Consider the following 16338-nt stretch of genomic DNA (forward strand, 5'->3'; position numbering starts at 1 on the left):
TTTGTCTCTGCCTCTCCACCCACATACACACTGTTTACAGGAGCTTTATTTGCATTAAAAAAAAACTATTTTATTTATACTACTATCAAACATAAGTGGTTTTTAATACAGATTGGTGTTCAATGGAGGGAAATAAAGATTTCCTTCTGTGGTTGTATGTTTACTGAGTAAAGGAAATACAGCATGTTAGACTAAACAATCTTTAAAAAACCCAGTGTACCTAATATATTTATAGAATTCAAGGTGATTTTCAAGCACTGCTGACAGACTAATCTCAAATATTAGCAGCATGATGTTTCACATATGAGTAACGCTGACTAATTGCAGATACATTTGCAATTGTGAGTCATGGTCTGTTTTTGCACGCTGGTGCATCAGCTGAACTTTTCAGAACATTTTGAACAAAAGTAAACTGTTTTGAAACCTGGAAAATTCAGCTGGAACCAAAAGATATCAGGTATTACTCAACCTGAACTGTGATGACAACAGTGCATGTGTCGTATTCTGCAGGTTGGAAAAAGAAAATCAAGTCTTGCACGTAATAGTCTTACATTTTCATATCATTAATAGTTGGCCCATGCTTGATTTCTTGAAAAACATCATTATTTTATATGAAAACAGAACATAAACTTGCAGGTAAGCAATGTGATCCGTCGTCTTGCTTCTACTGTCTACTTTTGTTGCAACGCACTCTGTTGATGACACACCACTGATTACAGTGGATCCACTCAAAACTGGTGGAAACACGGGCTGCTTCACTAGATCCCGACAGGGTTCAAAGAATCAGAGATCATTTTGGAGTAGTGATATTCTTTCACAAGAACTTTAAAACAATTTGTCCATTCATCCACAAAAAAAACAAATCCAAGATGCTAAAATTCTTCAACTACTACATCTTTCTATAAAATATGTCAACAAAAGGCCAATTTTTGTTTGTGCATGAGAGTAAATCCTTTCCTACTCAAACTCGGCTCCAAAGAGGATTCTCTCGACTTTCATCCTGACCTCCACCTTCTTCTGAGGGGATAACTTTTTGAACGTTTTCATGAAGTAGTACTCATCAGTCTTCCAGGTTTTTCATGTTTGTCTGCACAGTTTTGTTTTGTGTTAAGTCTCGGGCTCCAAATTCCTCCTCATCCCAACAGTGTCACATCTGAGGATGGGAGTCTGACTGCCTGCTGCTCGCTCCTCGGCTGTGTGTCATCTGAATCTGAGATGTTTTTGAGGTTGAATAAAATGCCCTATCATAAAACTAATCAAGATGCCTTTTAGGTGGTATTTTACACAACAATCATTCAAAGAACATTTAAAACATTTGGAATAATCATGTATAAAGTGTTGTAAGATAACAGGCAGTTTTTCTTCAGATATAAAAGTTGCGCCCGATGACTTCACAAACAAGATGTTTGTTGACCAATTACACCCTATCACATGCATTTATAATTACAAAAAAGGAGACGGAGAAAACAGATTTATCTCCTCCATCATCACAAGATCATCATCACAAAATGTGACTTTCTTGCTGGTTAGAGTCAGCAGGCACAACAATTTAAAACACATTAGAGGGGTTTAAAAGTTAACTTGTTAGTATTAAAAAAGATAGTTAATACAAGAGGAAAATCACTGTAGCTACTTTATCTTTGTGTGACACAATATTAAATAGAACATGATCAAATTAAATGTTATGGTATCACTTCCTTAAAGTGTATCCTACATAGAATGGGTTTGAAAAAAGATGGCGAAGTTGTAAGTGAAGTGCGACTATTTTGAAATGTGATTTACTTTAGCCAGCTCACTATCCACTCAGTATGACTCATTAAAAGGACCTATCAATAGAGTCGGATGTTTCCCTTGATTAGTTTTCATAATTCACTTATTTCTTTACGCTGAACAAATAATATATTGGAGGTGTTGTTATTTATAAGCTATTAAGCAATGGTTTTGCTTGTCTGGCCCACTTGAGAACAAACCGAGCTGCATGTGGCCCATAAAATTAGTTTGATACCTCTGGATTAGCACATATATTACATTCTGTTAACATTTTGCACAGCATCCCAACTTTTTCTTTGGAATCGGGGCTGTATTACTATTTAGACTGCATTTAAAACGTCCATCTCCCATCTCCATACTTTGTTTGCAGTTGTTTAACTTCATAGCCAGCCCTTATCCATCTCTTACTCTGGTATTTTATATTATCTTCTTCTTCTTCTTCAAAAGTGGGGATGAAGAAAACTTAAGCCTGCACAAAGCAAAAAAAAAAATACTTTGTACACAAGTTGTGTTAAAACTATACACAAAACAGGCCTGTGCAATAAAGTGGATTGTGTGTGGACTGAGAAGCTGGGTGGGCTGAGAACACAGTGGAGAACACTGTACAAACCTCCTTTAAAAAAGAGTTGGAGATCTCCAATGGAGAGTTTTACATGGCGCCATTGCAACCAATGCCCTTTTATCTGTTTTTAATCCTGGTGTGTTAAATAAATGCCTTTTCTGTGGTCTGACCGAAAACATTTTTCATGCTTTTACTGAGTGCATGAGATTGACAGGAATTTTTAATGTTTTAACTTGTGTTTTTAACCTATTTGGTGTCATTTTCACTATTCTTGTTTTGATGTTAGACAAAAAAAAGACAACTTTGTAATTGGAGAAGCCAAAATGTCAATCTACCTGACTCGTAGGGAGAGACTACAGGGAAGGTCGACTCTTGATGCTGTGACCCTCTGGAGGTACAATGTCAAGGCCAGACTGAAGCTGGAGTTTTGCTTCCACAGGGTCACAGGAAATGTAGATGTATTTGCACAACAGTGGGCTCATAAAGAGCTTTTGTGCCAGGTGATCAGTGGAGAACTGGAATTTGCATAATTTTTAAACTGATTTATTGATTAAGTAACTGTTTGTTTTGTTCTGTGCCAAATGTAATAAAGTGCTGTTTAAAAATCTTCTTCTTCTTCTTCTTTGGCGGTTGGCAAGCCTGTGTGCCTTATTGCCGCCTACTGGACTGTGAGGAAAATATACTGTATTCTTTTTGCCTGTTGCTTGTTTGTGTTGTAGTTTTTGTGACTAAATAACTTTTGTGAAGTGTTTGATTGAGCGCTTTGTTTCCTGTGCCTAGGTGATTATACTGTTTCCAGTTTCCTCTTCCTCCACTCATATGCTGGCCCTTTTCTGTTTGCTGATGGCCCAATAATTATGTCAAACTAATAACATATATCATATGCCATTCAGACCTAATAATGCAACTTGTACTGCTGGGATACTTAACTTACAGCTCACAATCCAAATCTGGCCTGATGACCATTGTTCTAATTAACAGTGAAAATAAATTGATTCACATTGGACTGTGTAAATATAATGTGATGTAAATAAGGTACCAGGGTGCAAAAATGCATCAAAATAAAGCTTGCTTATATATACATACATCAGAGGTACAGACAAAGCCTGAAATGTCCTCAAATCCACCTGACCTGTTTCAGGGCTGATGCCAGTGGATTTCCCTCCTGACAAGTTAATTTAGTCAATAAGTTAGTAAATTTAGGATGAAAGAAGTGCAGAATGAGTAACATTTATCTGATAAAGGTTAATGTTTGTTTATTAACTGGCCCTGGCCTCCTGTCATTTTGCAAAAGTGGCCTCTGGGCAAAGCAAGTTATATTGACTTTCTATGATTCAGTTACTGGGAAAACCACCCCAGCCTTTACTAAAATCTTCTTCCCGCATGTTGTAAACTTGTCAGTCTGACAGTGTTCATATACGTCCATTTGATGCTTTCATGCTCTTATATCAAGTGTATTGTGTTAATTAGAATGACAATCTCTTATTATGCTGAAGATGACCTTCTGTTTTCTAATTAATAGTGTTTTTGAATGGACTTGTTTATTTAAAAGAAAAAAACCCTTATCTGTTTGTCACAACACTTTCCTCCAAATCATTCCCTTCACATCTGACTTTTCTTGTCTCGCCTGCCAAGCTTGTTTCACTTGTTCACCTCCTCATTTCCCTTCATACGTCAATGAGCAGAACTAACTACACATCAGTGGAAAGCACGTGCAATGCACTAAATGGAATATCTTTACTACTGAACTCAAAAGACCTTGAGAACAAAACACAGGCAGAGCAGATTGAAATATTTTCAGAGCCAAGAGTACAGCCAGTACTTCCACTGAGTAGATCCCTAGACAACAGAAATGTACACTCTACATTTTTTCCGTTAGAAACTAAATGAATACATTTTCATCTCTTTATTCCTGTTCAGAACTATTAGATGTCATTGCAATCAAGATCCAACATGCATCTTGTTTTGTTTTCAGAGTGAAATGTCTTTCAAAAAAAGTTGTTTTAAGTTTAGAGACCGCAGCAATAGGATTATGTGGAATCTGTCAATTGTATAATTGTCAATGAATTTGTTATTTTTGTCATAAAAGAAACACAAATCTGAGATTTAAAGCTTTACATATTAAACAAAGCATTATACAAAAAGTGTAAGTGTGAACAAGTGTCTGGCTACCTGTTTTTTTTGTTTTGTTTTATCTAAATAGAGAGCTGACAGAGAGAATATACCTAAAACTTCTTGGTTCAATTACAGCCAGCAGATGGCAGTCAGATGTTTGGGTGCTTCGAGTCAGTGTTGGAGCAGAACAAAATGTGCAGTAACTATTAAACAGCATTAACTCTCAATTGCACAAATATGCAACCTTTAGAGAAACTTGAGGTTTTATATTTCAATCAGCACTTGTGCGTGCCTTGATTAAACATGATTCCCTGACTGTATCACACGGCCAGATTGTGTAGTAGATTAGTTTACTTGATTTGCACAAAATCACTGTTAACAAACAGTCATGCAGAAAATCTGGCATTCATGGAAATACAATCAGATTAAATGTGAAGGATGCAGGATGACACAAATGTGACTTCTGAAGATCTGAGGTGAAATGTGTCGTCAGAGGAGTGAGGGTGGAGAAAAAAAAGCAGAGGAGAACACAGTGTACAGTCACTGAAGTATGTTCACAGACCCCGCAGTATCTCTCAGGTTTATGTGACTTTGTGGGACAGTGTAATATTTGCCGTGCAGCTGATTCAGCATCTCAGGTCTTTATGTCAGGAACCACAGTGACAAAATCTTCACTTATAAAACCAGTCAGAGATGTGCATGAGGCCAGGCTAAAGTTAACCAAACAACAGCACATTTGGCCTCTTTGGCTGAACTGCACCTCTGGAAGGAAATAGAACTGTTTTATTTTTGCAATTGTGGCTGCATAAGTATGAGTAGCCCATAATTGCTATGGTAAGACCAAATGAAATCCCCGTATAATGCAAACTTTATTACTTTTTGATAGGCATGCCATGGTTATTGCCATCATGGATTTTGGGAACCAGTGCACTGCAGAACAGATATGTCAGCCAGGAGGATAATAATAATAATAATAATAATAATAATAATAATAATAGCTTACATTTATATAGTACCCAAGGACAATGGATTGGCCATTGATGACGGGTTAAGGGGGTTAAGTGAGTCCATAAGCCTTTGAGAAGTTTTTGAAAATGTCCAAGGAGGCAACATTTCGGGTTTCGGCCGGGAAAGAGTTCCAGAGGATGCTATGTTAACAGCTAATGCTAGCGCTAGGTACTTAGCTTGACTAGCAAGGTGCCTCCATAATTCCAAACCATAATTCTAAGGAGCTGACTCATTAGAAAGACAACCAACAGGTTACATTTTACTGAAATCACACTGTGAAAGAGTCAAAGTTTTAAGATGAAAAGTGCACCTGTCAATCACAGCATGCTTTTCCCTACTGCATACCCTGCTTTATTATCTATTTTACTCTAAATAGGACCATAATTTACAAAAGGAACACCATGCTGTATTGAAGAGGAATTTAAACTAGCGATTGAGATGATAAACTCATCATGACAATGTTTACTGAGGCGTTAAATCAAGTAAAAATAGAGTCATTTTCTCATTTAATTCGACACAATCAACAACAATTATTTTTGAAGGCAGTCAAGTCGCCCCCTGCTGGCCATTAGAAAGAGAGCAGATTTAAGACACTTTCACCTTGTCTTCACTTTTCAGACAAATTGTAACATCCAAACTTGATATTGTTGCTTTTTTCAAGTGCAACAAACCATCAAAAGAGTCTGCACATCCTGAAACCAGTCACCGCTGCACATTCACTGACTTCCACTACTGTGCATTTAAGTCAATGGCCATATAGAATGCAAGTTAAATATCTGCGTAAGCAGCTGGGAGTTCAAATGCAAGAATACAAATGATTGTACAATGGGCCGACATCAACTGAGATTCCTTGAAAGGAAACAGACTCACTCTTTGAGTTTCACAACCATGACTAAAAGTGTGTGACACAATATATGTGTGAGGGGATACACTAATAAGGACATTTAAGGCAATTTACAGCTTCATATTAACGTGTAAATGGAACAAAATAAAAGCTTGCAATTAAATGTGAGAGAATAACAGACAAATACACAAAATCAATGTTTAGATTTGGGTAGTTTATATAAAACACTTTTAGCTCCATGCTACAATGTACTTCCTAAAACTGCTTTGTTAAAACTTAAAGACTTTGGATTTCTTTGAAGTGGGGTTATATGAGGTACTTATCATAGTTAGTGTATTACCCACAGTAGATGGTGGTCAGCCCCCAGAAGTTAACCAATGTACTGCTGTGGACGGGGGCAGCAGTAAAAGGTATTTTAGTCAACTAAAAAAAGTTCCACATAAAAACCTAAATATCCGTTTAAGTGTACGCCAGATTTAGAATATTTTCACAGTTTTACTTTTTAATCCGACTGTCCTGTTTAAGTGTTCCTTGCTCTCATTGAAGCCACCAGACTCCATTGACAAAAACACAAATTTTACTTCTCATTACACATTAGTTTCTGGACATCTGCTACCTCAATTGGTCGGTGTATTTGCATTATTGCAAATTAACCCTTCAAAACACCAAAATCAAACAAGAACGCAAACAAACCAAACTAACTGATTGAGGCAGCTGTAGACCAGCACCTACTTTGTTCTGTTAGGTAAAATTACTGTTTTTGTGGGATTTGGTGGATGTCTGACAGCAAAGCAAAACTCTGAAAATATTTTACGTATAAATTACACTTAAACAGATTTTTTTACCGGCTAAAATACATTTTGCTGTCCCCGTTCACAGCAGTACATTGCATAGCTTCTGTGTCTGTACTCCTGCCTGCATCTTAAAACTGGGAGCATGCCGACCACCATCTACTGTAGATAATACACTGACTGTGGATAAGAACCTCATTCAACCCAGCTTAAAAAAACAAGTATCCCTTTAATCGAATGCATGCTAGACTGCAAAGTAAAGTAAATTTAACAGAATAATAGAGTAAGTATGAAGTAGATATGCATGAAATAATCATGTCACACACAATGTCAGCTGGGATAGGTTCCAGCCTCCTGTTTGTATCGATTACGTAATAATGGCTGCGTGGATCAACATCACAGGATTTAACAATAACAAGGATTCGCAGAAAAGGTCTTCACAAGATTGCATTCAAAATAGGATTAGGCCTGACAAGTAATGCTTTCATTTTCAAGGATAGCTCCATCACATTTCAAAGGTGATAGTATTGTTATTGTGTCACACAGTAGTCAAATGAGAAGGCACGAGTTTGGTGCAAAACGTTCATCTGTCTTGTGAGCCCGTAATGTTAATATCAGTAGCAGTGGAAGTCTCAAAGCTTGATCCCCTTCAAGCTTTTCCCCAGTTTCAATCAGTAAATATTACATTAGTTATTGTATTTACATTATACATTATTATATTATTGTTGTTCAAGAAATCCAAGGAAATCTCCTCAAAATTGGCACAATGAAGCTGAGTCAAACTATGAATAGAAATCTTAAGAAATTCCACTTCACTTGGCGACTTCCTCTTCATAGCTGAGGTTCTCGAGGGTGTAAACCCCAGCATAAGTAATATTTTGGTGCAACCTCAGGAAACTGTGTCATGGACTTGGTTGGGAAGTTTTTAAACAAAACAGAGAGAGGTCAGCAGCAGGCTGGTTGCACAAAGACCACAGCAATGTGAGTGTGTCCGGAGATCTTATCCTTTGTTTGTGTCAGTGTCTCTGATTTAGACACTGAAATGAACTGTTTTCTATGTCAGTGTGTGCTGCCTTATCTTGAATATTATGTGTGAATTGTGTGTATTGTTGTTGAGTTAGTAGCTGATAACACTGCTGAATACAATTAGGCTAACATGGACAACAATAAGGAGAAAACACTGACAGGTCATCTGCACCATTCCCACAATGCAAAGTTGCACTAAAATTAACATGTGCCTGTTAAGGCCCCAGTGGTGAAAAAGAGGCCCTGTCTTCCAACAGGTTACATAAGTTAAATGCTATCAAGCACTTTAAGAAAAGTTTCCTTCTCAAATGCAGTAGGGGAAAGCTGTAATAAAAGAAAACTTACTAAAGTTGAATGATTATGCAACTACTGTCTTTGCAGTCTTACAAATGTATTTCAGATAGGAGCAATACCACATTATAAAATGTATTAAATACATAAAAAGGTGTGCATTTAAGATCTTAATAAAGTAAAAGTAAATAAAAGTAGAATACTCAGTATTCTATTATAGTATATTATTATAGGCCTATATTATATTACATGTTACTCATATTATACTGTGATATTGGATTGTTTAGATGGAGGCAGTAATGTGCATTTTACTGTAAATCTTAATTTAAGTTTGAGAAAATACTACAATATTTGCCTTTAGAAATAAAATAAATAAAATGGAAATAATCCACCCTCCTATTGTGTTATGGTTAATTGACTTTTAGATGTGTGAAACATGCTTTCTGTTATCAAAACAAGGATCCATTGCATATCTTACAATAACCTACAACATACAGTAAAACAAAAAATCAATACCAGCCTTTGTTAAAAATTCCAATAATAAAGGTTACTTTTGAATATCCTTGTGTCAAAAATAGAAACTAAAATTCAGTCAAATTGAATTTAAAAATTAATTGGTGGTTAAAAATAAACACTGAAATAACTATATGATATAATATGAGATGTTAAATAATACTAATCTTTAATAATAAGTACTGTAGAGCCTATGCTCCAACAGAAAAATAAAAAAATAAATAAGGCAAGTGCAGCCTTACAGTCCTGTTTTTTTTTTTTTTTTTTTCATTTCTTGCATTAGAAATTAAGATTACATCATGGGTTGAAGTTAGAAGGTGTAGTGTAGGCGGAGGGAGGAAGGGGGATGGACTTGCGGTAATATTAGCTCCTGATTGGCTGTCGCGGGTTTTCTCTGCGGTTCGAGGTGTTTAAATAGCCAATCACGTCGCCTCTCTTCAGTATGTGTAGGAGCTGCATTGAGCTAACGGCCCTCTCTCGGTGGAAGACCGCGTCCGAGCGACACCTCGTCTCTGCTCTCTAACCCACTTAACTCAAGTGCCATGGAGGACTCAAGTAGTTGACGTTTCCTGTTGCAACCTTCTCTTTTTAAGCTTTCTTCCCGTCTGATCATCACGACCCGGTTTTACTGACGTTTTTACCTCTCAGCGACTTTTTGTTTTACGAGCATCTGAAATCATGAAGTACATCATCGGCATCGGCGGGTGAGTCCTTACCGTTCTAACGGATGAATGACAGGCGGCTAAGCTAAAGCTAAGCTAGCTGGCTAAATGGAGCTGCTAGGCCGTAGAAGCACACGTGGAGAGAGAGGGCGGTCATACATCCGCTTAATTGCTACTTCCTTTTCTTTGTACTGCTCCTCGTTAAAAAATATGTCCGTGTTCATTTTACAGTTTTCTTAGAGACTCAGACCTCTCTAGTAATTTCAGTCGATAAACAAAGCTAAAGCTATCAGTTACAAACATGTAAAAGAGATGAGTAAACCCGCCATATGACCGGTTGACCCACCCTTTTTTCCCCCATCATGTGGGTTTATGATAATGAAAATCCGCTTCGTGTACATTTTGTTCTAAAGTTTAAAAAAATAACTCTGACGATGACAGTCTGTTATTATTAACTGTTTGTTTTGTTATTTAAATCAGTCAAAATTAACCGGATGTAAAGGGTTATTGCATATTCAATGTAAAACCTGACCTTGAAAATGTTTTAATATATGTATATTTTTTGTTTGGAATGAAGAATGATTTACATTTAATTATTATAACAATGCATAACACGGAAAATGTTAAATGTATAACTGCACAGATACAGTGTGATGTCTAATCATTAATCTGCCAACTTTTACAACTTTTTATGTGGGTTGTATCTTGGATTATTCATGTCCTTTTCTTTATTGCTTTGTTCTGTGCAGCGTAACCAATGGAGGGAAAACCACCCTCACCAACAGACTGATCAAGAACCTGCCCAACTGTTGTGTGGTACATCAGGATGACTTCTTCAAGGTGAGCCACATACACATATCACTCTTTGAATTATGGATATAGTTTAATTTAAAAAAAGGGATTGCTATGAGTAACACAAGTTGGTGGGGTGGTAACACTTTGCTGCTTGTGTTACTTAGATACAGTTTGACCTAGTGAGTAAAATCACTATCAGAGCCTTCCATATAGCAGAGTCTAGCTCTAGTGGAATGTACGTTGGTACATCTTATCAATGTATGTTTCAGCCCCAAGATCAGATTGAAGTTGGTGAAGATGGCTTTAAGCAGTACGATGGTAAGCCTGGGTTTTTATGAAAGGGTTTGTTTGTTTGTGTGTGTATGGGTGTTTGTGTTTTGTATGTTTGCTCCTGCTGTAATGTTGTCTATCATCTGTCTGCATGCAATATAAACAAACCTGAATATCGAACATTAGTTTCTCACATGCTTTTTTTCCAATTTTCTATATGCTTCTCCTTTTCCTACCATCCTTCCTCCACGCTTTTTTGCTCCTCAGTTCTTACTGCCCTGGACATGGACGCCATGATGAGTACGATCTATGCATGGTTGGACAACCCAGTGAAGTTTGAGAAGTCTCATGGCGTCAACAACACCTTGGATACTGAAATCGTCCCAAAGTCTGACCATAAGGAAGAGGAAACTCACATCCTTATTGTGGAGGGCTTTCTGCTTTACACCTACGAGTGAGTGCTCATTACACATCTGCTCATGTGTCCCTTTTTCTGTGTAAAGAATAGGACCAACAAGCCCTGACGTTAATGTCTCTTCCCTTGCAGACCTTTGATCGACGTGCTGAACCAACGTTATTTTATTTCCATCCCATATGAAGAATGCAAAAAGAGGAGGTGGTAAGTGACTCAGTGTTCAGGAACTGCTCTTAACTGGTGTTTATAGTCTAGTCTGCTGTTTTTATTACTGTATGTAATTGGTGTTGTGTCTCTGCAGCTCCAGGAACTACGCTGTGCCAGACCCCCCCGGTCTGTTCGATGGCCACGTCTGGCCCATGTATTTGAAACACAAGAACATCATGGAGACATCAAGTGTTGGCGTCTGTAAGTGTATATTTTTGTATTGTCACTTTTTTCAATTTTTAAAGATGAAACTTACTCGTTAATTTAAATGTTATATTTGGTATTACAGTGCAGCTAGATGGAACCAAGTCAAAGGAGCAACTGTTCAACTTTGTCTATGGTGAAATCCTGAACAACATCCAGAAATCTCTTTAACAAACAAAGGTAAACTAATCAGCCGACCATCCTGTTATAAAATCTTTGTGTCCAAATGTGGATTTCTGATTGTTTTTCTGCGTTGCAGGTCATAACGATCGGCTAAAAGGAGCATTTACCCAGCCTGCAAGCAGAACACCGCCTTGCCTTAAGTTTCTACCTGGCAGCTCATTTAGCTGACTGCTACGATTTTTGTAAATGTTTTAACTAATGGCATCAAATGCTGGCATGTTTTTTTTGTATCTACCATATTTATTGCTTTGTTACAGCCTACACTCTAAAGAGTTGATGGATAAGTTCAGAGGATGGTTGCACTTGTGTCAATAAATGATCCTTCTGCCAACTTCTGTGTTTTACTCTTCATTTTGTGAATTGTCTTGGCATGTGTACAACCTATATTTGAAAATATTGTCCGCTTTGCAACACATGCAGCCGTGGGTAGCTGCTAAGTTGAGCACAGTCAGCAGACGACTATCGCTATCTTGCTCCCAGGCAACAGTTGGTGTGAGTGATAAGTAGTATCACAAGTTCAACCTCGTGACCTCAAGGTTTCGAGCACAACCCTTATCTAAATTAGGCACACTTGTGCTGGTTCCCTAGAAGTTTACCCTTCAGAATTAACTACTTTGAAGGTCTTTTGACTTGGTTTTACAGAGTAGTAATGGCCTTTTGTAATATCACTTTACAAAATGCATGTTTATAACCCTGATTCCACCATTCAGTACATTTTAGACACCTCACTTTAAAAAAAACAAATGCCCTTGATGTTGGAAAATACAGTAATCTTATCCAGTCTCATCCAATGATCAAGAGTTCGCACAAGTATTGAGTTATATTTTCAAGTCAAAGAGTATGTTAGTCCATTAAAATCATTTTAACAAGCACTATACCATGGAAATCAGCAAATATATCCCAACCAAAGTATGATCCAAACCGAGAATCAATATGAACAGCTGGTAGCTGGGCGTTTATGATTTCTCTAAACAATTCTTGCAATTTCATTTCTAGAAACATTTTAAATGTGAAAGTTTCAGGAGTCTAGAGAAGTTTGGTTTAGGTACATTAGAAGTGCTTGAATTTACTCTTTAAATAGCTGTATAAACCATGTTTTGTGTCTTCCACAAGTGCATAATAAATACCTAGTATATTTCAGTTTGGGTGGCAGGTTGTAAACAAAGCCAAGCAGAATATTTGGGCAGGAAAGTAGCATCTGGAATTAAGTAGACCATCACTTGGAGCAAGTGGAAATAAATATGGTCAACAGCCTGATTTCACCCCCACACTGCTCTTTTTTTAATGGATTGCCTTAGAGCTGTGGTTGAATCCCAAATGCAATGACATTTATTTTAAAGGATGCTTTCTGTCAGTTGCAATAAATAAGCTCAGTATTTTTTTTACATCCTCCATCAAGCTGCAGAAACCTTTTTGGTTGCAAACACAACTTAATGTGTTATTCCTGCAGGAACATGAGTATTAATCTGCACATTCCTATGGTTTTATGTGTTTACACAAACAATATGTGGTTGATATAGTACAAAATGAGGGGGCTGTTTCATTTATGTCTAAGTTAAAGATACATTTTCAGCTTTGCATTAGTGGAGAAAGAATGTGAATCTTTACCAGCTAGTGCAGTTATGCAATGCTATAAAATGCATTAGGCACGTGCATTAATCTCTTGCATAAGTGCAAGTACAGCATTTATTTTCCTGTAATGGAAAAATACAGCTTATGAAATCTAAATGAAACTGCTACAGAAGTTATGGGTGTGTCGGGCCCCTCTGAGGGGGTGAAGTAAGTTTCACCATGTCCTTTTTTTTTTTCACTCTGCTGTGAAAGAACGCGTTATGTAATGTTACTATAGACATGTATGGAAGTAGGTCAGAGCTGTATGTAACTTTGGGGGAAAAAAAACTCTTGACCTAAATACAAGCCCCCAATTGTAGTTCTGCATGAGGGTTTTTACCATTGTGTGTGTATAAGAAAATATAGCTTAAAGTGTTGTTATTACACTGCATTTCATTTGCAGGAAAAATGGAGGTTTGACAAACATCATTTTCACTATGTTGCATATTCATTTTAGTTAAAAAAAAAAAAAACTAAAAAAAACTCATATTATATTCAACTATAATATTCATTCAACTAACTCACCTTTGAAAACAAACCACATTATATTTTTAGATCTATTGCCTGAGATTTATTTCCATTAAACAGTCACTGTTTTCCCCACTGCTGTGTCATTCTGGAATAAAACAATCCTCAAATGTTGATATTACACTGCATGAAGGACAAAGACAGCATGTGTTGTATTATTCACAGAGCATAGAGCAGCTCTAATGGGTGTCTGTAGTTCCAGACAGACTGCATGATTATTGACACACCAGTGTCTCTGCAGCAACAGCACGCACAACACACACACACACACACACACACACATACATACATAGTCTGAATAAAATCTGTCTTAAAAAATTGTGTTTTTTAGTTACAGTTTATAATAGTGTTAATAGTTTATTGTCATGTTTTCTGTCCTTATGACTCTTCAATGTTTACTCCAACCATTTCCTCTCTGGTACATTACAACATACCTGCTGTATGTATCCTCATTCACATAAATGTCCACTAGCTCATCCAGTGTGGACATTTATGTTATTGTTTAACCAGAGGACATTTAAACTCCAGAGTATTCTTTATTTGCTATCATTCAAGCTTCGGTTAGATGTAACTTCAGGTCATGTTTGAATAGTTCAGACCACCAGCACATTCAAATGTATCAAGAGCAAGAGAGGAAGAGAGAGGGATATGTGAGATCCGATTACAATCCATCTTGGGAATATCCTGCAGCTGCTTTACTCGAGCCAGAAAAACACTAACATATTTCATCCCATTAGTTAACACCGCAATTTTTTAGCTTGGATCAAACTTGACTTGACTTTATGTTCATTTCTGCAAACAGATACAGTTTTTGAGCGTGCAAAAGCAGGTACTCTGTATGCTGATGTCCTCATACGGCTCCACATTTTAACAGTAACTCATAATATGCTTAACTTCTGTGCAAGAAATCATTTGGACATGGTGCTAATTTCCTCAAAGGGTAGCTAAGTCATTTTAAAAAGGGGTGTTACTTCACAACATGTGCAGGCTGGTGAGTCTGGACTTGAAAGTGTGAGATAAACAGTTATGTAAGATTGCATGGTGCTAGCATGGCCTCATAAGAAAAACAGATATGCACTCGCATGGCTACATATGTTTTACCGACCTCTAATTCTGCAATTCTGGACACACCAATGTGATGGATAAGTAAGCTCGAAAATGTTAAAGATAAAAACACTGAGCTAAAACAGTATTTTCTCAATAAAGTGGGTCATATTTTGCAAAAACTAGGTTACTCTGAACTCATTGTCCTCAGATACAATATATCATGGGCGAATAGCATCCTGATGATTGACAACATTGTCTTCTGGCACCCATGCTGCCTCTGGACAACACCAAACCCTGCAGTTTTCTACACCGCAACAACCACCATGCTGGCATGAGAGCTGCAGTACTGGCACTTACTGGATCTTGTTTGTGTACGAGAGTTAAGTGTCTGCCTGCTTTTCTGTCTGCATGGGTGTTCGTGCGTCTGTGCTGCGCCCGTCTCTTACTCTGTCTCCCCCTACACACCTCCACACAGTGCATCCACAAAGCCGAGGAAGCAACAGTCTGCTGTGGTTGACTCAAATAGACCATATAAACAACACTATAAATCCTCCCTTCAGACCTCTAACTCCATACAGTTAAGGTCTGGATTATCACATCTCCACCTCACACAGGTCAGACAGACACGTCCTTGCAACCACTAACCGTCCTGGCAGCAGAGGTGACTGCGACTCTGTGGCTGCTCATCTGAAAACAATTTCTTTGTCTTGCACACAGCTATGCAATACATCCTTTAACATATTTCATCCTGATTTCTCCTGGTACCCAACCAAAGAAAAGAACAGGGACAGGGTGCTTAATCTAAAGCAACCACTTAGAACTTTTGGTGTTGATTTTGGCGACCCCTGTGGACAGAAGCAGTCGATAAGATCCTGATTTGGCATTTGTTTTGGAAGCCAGTGAAAGAAAGACAACTCATTTTTTTAATACTATTGTTCTTTTTTAAACACAGCTGTTTGCAGGATGCATAGCGATGAGGTAATGTATCTATTTCACCAAGTCTTCCAACCCAGACAACCACATAGGTAATTTGTTCCTACCCTCTGACGTATGAAAACTAGACACATCCATTGCAAACAATTTAACAGTCATTGACTACATACTTACATGCATCCAAGCCGCTATAGACGGCTTTAAAAAAATTCTCACTCGTGTCCTATACTCATGTTTTGCTTCAACTTTTTTGCTACACTGCCCTCACAATTTCAGGTGGGACTGCTCAGTTGCATCCGTGTTTGGAAGCCGTCAGAAAATGAGCACAAATATGGACAAAATTAATGCAGAGTCTGGACAAGGCACTGTCGGTATACATATCTAACGTTAAGAATAGATCATCCCTAATACTAGCCACAGGAGAGTTTACTAAATTAATTTATGCCATCCACTCGACCTCCTCCCTGTGTAGACTTTGTTGCTCTTTATATTACATCACCTGACTTCCTCCTTTGCTCCCAACATAATTACTACAGCCACGAGACGTTATAGCCACAATAAGC

General features: G+C 37.6%; 1 protein-coding gene across 2 annotated transcripts; it reads left to right on the plus strand.

Moving 5' to 3' along the window:
- Positions 1 to 9391: 9391 nt before the first annotated feature.
- Positions 9392 to 11987, plus strand: mibp2 (muscle-specific beta 1 integrin binding protein 2). Of its 2 annotated transcripts, XM_059350906.1 has the most exons (8): positions 9392 to 9624; positions 10332 to 10422; positions 10647 to 10695; positions 10915 to 11101; positions 11195 to 11266; positions 11364 to 11470; positions 11559 to 11653; positions 11733 to 11987. In XM_059350906.1, exons 1-7 carry the CDS (start codon positions 9599 to 9601, stop codon positions 11642 to 11644), a joined length of 618 nt encoding a protein of 205 aa, XP_059206889.1. In that variant the 5' UTR covers positions 9392 to 9598; the 3' UTR covers positions 11645 to 11653; positions 11733 to 11987. The 2 variants fall into 2 exon arrangements, with proteins under 2 accessions (XP_059206889.1, XP_059206897.1); XM_059350914.1 differs by lacking the exon at positions 10647 to 10695 and having other exon boundaries at positions 9394 to 9624.
- The last annotated feature ends 4351 nt before the right edge of the window (positions 11988 to 16338 follow it).

This window comes from Centropristis striata, chromosome 2 (assembly GCF_030273125.1).
Source record: "Centropristis striata isolate RG_2023a ecotype Rhode Island chromosome 2, C.striata_1.0, whole genome shotgun sequence".
Taxonomy (NCBI): Eukaryota; Metazoa; Chordata; class Actinopteri; order Perciformes; family Serranidae; genus Centropristis; species Centropristis striata.

Coding starts and splice junctions, on each gene's coding strand:
- mibp2 (XM_059350906.1), top strand. CDS start 9,599: ATGAAGTACATCATCGGCATCGGCGG. Junction 11,267..11,363: donor GAATGCAAAAAGAGGAGGTG/GTAAGTGACTCA, acceptor GTGTCTCTGCAG/CTCCAGGAACTACGCTGTGC. Junction 11,471..11,558: donor GACATCAAGTGTTGGCGTCT/GTAAGTGTATAT, acceptor TTGGTATTACAG/TGCAGCTAGATGGAACCAAG.